The sequence below is a fragment of the Leopardus geoffroyi genome, chromosome B1 (assembly GCF_018350155.1).
Source record: "Leopardus geoffroyi isolate Oge1 chromosome B1, O.geoffroyi_Oge1_pat1.0, whole genome shotgun sequence".
NCBI classification, from domain to species: Eukaryota; Metazoa; Chordata; class Mammalia; order Carnivora; family Felidae; genus Leopardus; species Leopardus geoffroyi.
The window spans coordinates 115,874,792-115,882,126 of NC_059327.1; the positions used below are offsets into that span (position 1 = coordinate 115,874,792).

General features: G+C 36.6%; 1 protein-coding gene across 1 annotated transcript in view; it reads left to right on the forward strand.

The window, feature by feature from the left end:
* The window catches only part of DKK2 (dickkopf WNT signaling pathway inhibitor 2), a 102,755-nt gene extending 97,322 nt beyond the window's left edge, over positions 1–5,433 (forward strand). Inside the window, exons 3-4 of the mRNA XM_045471142.1 lie at positions 479–634; positions 3,050–5,433. Of these exons, the coding sequence (XP_045327098.1) occupies positions 479–634; positions 3,050–3,300 (407 nt within the window). The 3' untranslated portion in view covers positions 3,301–5,433. The remainder of the gene's footprint in view (positions 1–478; positions 635–3,049) is intronic.
* The last annotated feature ends 1,902 nt before the right edge of the window (positions 5,434–7,335 follow it).

Consider the following 7,335-nt stretch of genomic DNA (forward strand, 5'->3'; position numbering starts at 1 on the left):
ACTGTGGGCAGGTGAAGGGAAGAAAGGCCTCATACCATTCAGGGTGTTTACAATGTAAACTAGGATTGTATTGTTGATTGAACAAAGGAAACTGGATACTGAAGGTGTATGTCTGGTCAGACATTTTTAAAGTACTAATAGCTAATATTAATTTAATATTTGCTCAGTCACTATTGTAAGCATGTCACACATACTCACAATAACTTAATGCAATGTTTTAATTCCTATTTTTGCCCACAGTCATTTGGTCTTGAGAGAGACAAGATTCAAATGAAGGGAGCCTAGCTCAAACCAAACGATTTAATATTATTTCATATTAAATAATACAATTTAATCTTTATGTAAATAAATGAATGGTTCAATAGAGGAGAGAGAGAGAGACAGAATATAGCTTCATACCTCATATCAGCATCATACTTAGATAGGAGCCATACTTTATAGAATTGTAGAAGTCTAACTGCTTACCTACCCTCTCCAGGCATATGCATCCCTGTCACTGAGAGCATCTTAACCCCTCACATCCCAGCTCTGGATGGCACTCGACACAGAGATCGAAACCATGGTCATTACTCAAACCACGACTTGGGATGGCAGAATCTAGGAAGACCACACACTAAGATGTCACATATAAAAGGTAGGCTATCTGTAGTTGTACATTTACTTTTTCTTGTTTTTAAAAGAAGTAAAATTAAAATATAGGTAATTCATTGCTTTGATTTTAGAAAAACTACAAGGAAGATACTTTATTGGCAAAATTTTAACTGAATTCTTAATTTATTCTTAATTATGAGGATCCTGCAGGTTTCTAAGATATCTTAAACTGTTAGAAAATGCATAGTAAAATAACTACAGCACCCTGATCAATCATGCCATTTTCTAAACAGTCCTGCCTTTAAATGTTTGCTGGCATATGATTAAATCCTTAGTCTTTTGTATCTTTTTCTCACCTTTACAGAAATTTTATTTCAATACACAACCACATATTATACTATTCATAAACCAACTTATCAAAAATAATTGGTTTCTAGTGGAATTATGTATGGTCATAAAATTCCCCTTACTTGTATCAAAATATTTGGGAAGCCTAATCACTAACAGTAAAATTTGAAAGCATGAAATTATTAAACTTAAATACTAATAGTAAAAATTTAAAGGCATGAAACATGTCTATTTTTAAAGGACACATTTAAGAAGTGTGGAGCGTTACTTTGTTAGCTAGAATAGCTAGTATTCTATAAAGTATCTGACCTATTAGACCTGGAATATTATTGTTGACATGGATAGTGATAAGGAGATGAACAACTCCTCTTCAATTATCCTCTATCTACAATTCTCTGAAGACCTATGTCCTTTACCCAATCTCCTATTTCTATTCCACCAAATTCACATACATCTGTTATTACATGAATATCCTTCGTTATTCCAACAGATATCTATGTCACAGTACAGTTTCAAATTTACTAATATTTTTATATAGTTTTATGTGTAATTTTCTTCTTTTTTAAAATTTATTTTGAGAGAGAGAGAGAGAGAGAGAGAGAAAGAATGCATGCACGTGTGCCCATAAATGGAGGAAGGGCAGAGAGAGAGACAGAGAGAGAGAGAGAGAGAGAGAGAGAGAGAATCCCAAGCAGGCTCTGCACTGTCAGCGCAGAGCCCCATGTGGGGCTCAGCCCCAAAAACCATGAGATCATGACCTGAGCAGAAATCATGAGTCAGACACTTAACTGACTGAGCAACCCAAGCACCCCTTATGTGTAATTTTCTGGTGGCAACTAGGAAGAACTCTTATGACAATGGCTAGTGAATTGTGTCCATATCACAGAGGGGGATTTGTTATATCTGGGCTGACAGATAATCCTTTAGACCAGGATTGGCACATCATGGCCTGTGAGCCAAATCTGTCCCACTGCCTTTTGTTGTAAATAATGTTTTATTGGAACACAGCCTTGCCTATTCATTTAGGCATTACTTATATTTGCTTTTCTGATATGTAGCAGAATTGAGGAGTGACATATCACATAGCCTAAAAAAGCCTAAAATATTTACAATCTGGCAAAATTACAGAGAAGTTTATTGGCAACCCAACCGTGATATGTGTGTTTGCTCTTTGCTGACTTAGTCATTTTTCTGAGTTAAATATCCAGATTTGTTCTTCCATATGTTTTTAATGAAGCGTTCTTGGTTGACCTTGGGGCTGTCTGACCTTTCACTATTCCACTCTGTATCACAGCTCTTTATAGACTGCATGTTCTAGGCTCCCTGTCAGGTGGCTTCTGGCCATGCGGGTTTGACTGTGGGAGAGAAGCAGGGAAAGAAAAAAGCCAACATGCTAAGCCTGCTTCAGGTGATGTTTCTGGCAGAACTATATTTCCCTCGGGCTTCAGCGCCTGCCAGGTGGGCCTGTTGGGATTCTAGTCATAGCTAGTGATTGCGGATTCCAGATTCTGACATGACCTTCTCCTTCGGACCCTCCAGCCTATATGTGGAAGTGGTTTCCTGCTCTGTTGCTTTACCATCCTCTGGTGCTTCTTAGCCTTGCCACTCACTACCTGTATGTCTGGTTCTCTGCGTTAAACACCTTATATTTTAAGTTTCTGTTTGCTGGCTAGACATTGATACATGGTTGTAGGAGTTCCTGAGAATTTCAGCTTTCTCCTTGAATCAGTTTATTTATATTTCCAGGAAGGTATCAAATTAATTACTTTGAAAGCACTTTTTTTTATTTACTTATTTTTCACTTACCTAGTTAAAAAAAAAAAAACAAACCAACAGACATGATCAGGGAAATATCTAAAAGCAGACCATGCCAAAGTAAAGTCCTGGCTATTCATAGAACTTGATATGCAGACAGCAAATAATCAAAATGAATGATAATGGATTGACATGATTAGAGAGACACCCGATTGATATGAATCCAAGACTTTCCATAGTAATGATAACTTCATGGAAGGAAGTACAAGCACAAATATCTTATGTGCTTCTGAGTGACAAGTAGAACTTTTTTCTCAAGTGTGATGATAATATCGTTTGGTCATCATCTCTGTAGGGCATGAAGGAGACCCCTGCCTACGATCGTCAGACTGCATTGAAGGGTTTTGCTGTGCTCGTCACTTCTGGACCAAAATATGCAAGCCAGTGCTCCATCAGGGGGAAGTCTGTACCAAACAGCGCAAGAAGGGTTCTCACGGGCTGGAAATTTTCCAGCGGTGTGACTGCGCAAAGGGCCTGTCATGTAAAGTATGGAAAGATGCCACCTACTCCTCCAAAGCCAGACTCCACGTGTGTCAGAAAATATGATCACCTCTGAGGAGAATCAATGCTAGCAGACTGTGAATCTGTGTATTTAATGCATTACGGCATGGTGGAAAATAGGATTTGGATCTCAGAAGAATGGCTAAAAAATAAGGAATGTGATTAAGAATATAGAGCTCACAGAGAGAGAAAAAAAGGAAAAGAGGATAAGCAGATTAGAAAGGGTGACAAATGTAGTACAACCAATGTGTTTCCATTATGCAACTTGTTTATGTAAATAATGTACACATTTGTGAAGATGCTATTACTGAAAAAAGCACACAGTGAAAATTACGGATACCATGTGACTTTCCCAGAGTTTAGGTTGTGCTGGAGGATTGGTTTCCTTCAGATTGGTGATTGCCTATAGAAATAACCTAAAAGCCATATTTCTAGTTCAAAGTTATAGTTTAACAAAATAGTCCCTGTATACCTTGGCATACAATAGGCTCTTATGTAAAAAGAGTTGTTAAATAGGAAATGAAGTCCTGGAACATAGTTAATTTGCAACGCAGAATCACCTTTTAGTTTGGAACGCTACTTCTACTGCTCAGTGAAAGGCCTTGGTAGATAAGAAAAAAAAGTCAGTATTTTCCAAATAATTTCAAAATAATTGCAAGTCCTTTATGAAGGCCTTTAGGAAAAACCAAACTTGTTTTTCTTCAAACTGTTTATTTACGTTTTTCAAATATTTAGTTGCATCAGTAATTAATAAGAACCAGTAGAAGACAAAAAGAGTGCATTCACATTCTAAAAGAATGACATTGTATCTTTCTTGATTGTATGTAATTCCTACCCTGAATGTATTTCATTTTCCAAACTATCCTGATTAATTGTGAATAGTACCGAGCAGAATTTCATAGTTTGCAAAAATTTTCAAGGTGTCCAAAATACAGAATCAATGCTAATTGTTATTTTTTGAAGCTTTGGCATTCCCTATGTTTGATAGAATTAGATTGATAAATACATTTATTCTTTACACATGCTGCAGTATAGTTGGCTAAAGCTGATAATAGAAACTTGATCTATATTTGCCCTGGACAGAAGTACACAAAGGAAATGGAAAAAAATGGCAAATACTGAGGTTTTGGCAACATGTTGATCATACATCTGAAGCACAAAACTGACTATTCATATTTGAAGCCCAAAGCCACACAACCTAAATGGAAGTTTTCCATGGGGTTTGCTATCACAATATTTACTATGCAGATGAATTCTGTGTAGGTTGCTAATTGACCTCAGAGTATTTATTTTATATTTTTGAGGTCCTAAAATAATAGGAGGTCTCAAGAAATGGATTCCCAATGCAGATTAGTATAGTGAGGTTCCATTGCCCTTGATAAGCTTCTAACTTGCCAATGGCACCATCTGAAATTTCTGTACCAGTTTCTGTCTGCAATAGCTGTTTTTTGCCAAAGATAGTGTTTCCATTTTCTGCAGCCATTGAAATTAAAAATATAAATGGAATAACTTGTAAAATCTACATATTGCTAACCTATAGGAACCACAGTCTCGAAATTCTTTGAAACCATTTTATCACTTTTTTACTTTACTCAGTTCTAAATATTATGTCTAGAGCATAAAGCAAAAATGTTATCTTATAGTTGTTACTTTTGACCTTTTCTTTTATAGACTGAAAGTCACTCCTTAATTTTCTTTTACTTCAACCCCTTCTGCAGTCTCAAATTCAAGTTTTCTCAGTAGAAATTGAATCTGAGTCTACATATCTATTAAAAATTTCAGCTTCCCATACACACTTACTAGGGTGATTAAGATTTACATTTTCCCCACATGTCTGCTAAAACAAAAATTATAAGCTGATCTATCCAAGAACCAAAGTCTGTACAAACAGGTTTCTATAAGCTTGGCAACGTGAAAAATGGAACATTTCAGTCAAGCATTTCCTATATAGCAATTACATCTACAATCTGGTTTTTGCATTATTTCCCTTATGTACATCCCAAAATTATTATTTGAAGTAATTTATTTACAGGAAATGTTAATGAGATGTATTTTCTTATAGAGATATTTCTTACAGAAAGCTTTGTAGCAGAATATATTTGCAGCTATTGACTTTGTAATTTAGGGAAAATGTATAATAAGATAAAATATATTAAATTTTTTCCTTCAAAAATGGAATTCAAATTTCTTTGTGCTTTGCTTATGATAAAAACCTTCATAGAATCAGATTCTCAGAGTTCAAATGGACTTACTTGATCTGATTTTACAGTTGGGTTAGGAATCCTTTGGATGACATCACCATGAGATGATTCAAGGCAGTTTACTATTACTAGAGGCAGCTTATTCATGGCAAGACAGATGCAATTGTTAGAAAGTTATTTTTTCATCAAACTAAAATATGCCAGCTTGGGCTTTGTACCCATTTATTCTTACTTAGCATTGCAGAATATTTTGGAACAAGGGCTCTCTGCAGACTTCTTCAAAATGCTTGAAGCCACCTAGCATATTTCCTATAATCATCTCTCCAGATTACAATTTCCCAAAATAGAGATGCCAACATGCTTAGGATATTGGTTCATCCCCCTCATGGTGCAAAGAAGCTACAAAATATCTTTGTCCCTCTATGGATACAGACTGAGTTACCTGGCCCAAATCCACTTCCTGGGAAGGTCTTTCCTCTGCTTCCTAAACACAGAGATGTCAGAAGTGTTTGATAAACAGTACTCACCAATTTTGAGACTGGGAGTGGTTGTAAAAACCCATGTTGTATTAGAGATGTTAATGGGCTGGAAATGTGGAAAATAAACATTCTGTGACAGTGGAATGGATTAAGTGTAGCTATGGCAGCATAATGAAACTAAAACAGTCCCATAGCTAGAGTTCAGAGTTGAAGATACCTCAAGCATTGCTGAAATAACTCCCACATTATTCTAATTAGTCACTTAAATAGTTATTCTTAAATAGTTATCCATTTCCTCAAATTGAGAACATTTGTATTTCCTAGTTACAGTGTATTTTTAGACTATAACAGTCATATGGGTAATATTTTTCTTTTCCACTGAGCTCAGGGAGATGCTCTGAGAACTGACAAATTGTCTAGACTTCCTTTTTAGCCAAGAAACACAATGCCCTATCATAGCACTAGGATTTGAGGAAGGAAACAATCAATTGCACTTTTCTCCACCCCCAAATTCAGGCCATTTGAGAAAAAAAGTTGAGAGAGAAAGGCAGATGACAGATTACCCTAAAGCTGGTAAAGTTATCGGAGAGTGTGATGTGTACTGTGGGCAAGAGGATACTAGAAAGAGACAGATTCCAGAGCAAGATACTAGAAAGTTGCCCATTCTCAGACAACACCAGACAACGTCATTTCTATCTATGGGAGCTGCCCCTGTAAAACTTATAGCATGGATGGGCAGAATGAAATGACACGCTTTCTTCTGGCAATTTGTGCCAAAGAAGAAGGGTGGGGAAGGAACAGAACTCAAGAATCTCATTTGAAATTCTACAAAACTGGATAATTCACAGCACATGAAAGGAGTGAGTGAGGGATAGAGTGGGACAAAGATTATTATACACTCCACATTAAACTAGGAAAGAAGAAACCCCTCCCCCACATCATTCCCCATCAGAAGAATCCACCTGTGTATTCCATCTACTTTTAGAGAGTGAGTGGTATTTGAAGCATTACTGCCTTAATGTAAAACTGGTAAAGTTTAGAAATTCACCATTTGGTCTTAGCCTCAGCTGGGGTTTCTTTTTTACACACCTAGCATATTCAAAGCATTGCCAGTGCTTGAGAATAGGTTTGGTTTGGTGATGTGGCCTCCATATATCTTGCAGTTTGACCTTTTTGGGGGTGTGCTATAGTGCTGCCTCCATTGCTTTATGCATTACTTGTTTCGTCATCCCTGCATTTATCCAAGCTGCAGAAGCACATCAACAAATTCCTGAAATAAAATTGCCATTGATACTTCTGAAAATTACCTGAGCAAAGGATGCCCCGGGACACAGAAGATATTCCCAAATTATACCCCTTCACTCAACACACACTCACTGACAGTGGCTACTATATGGCAG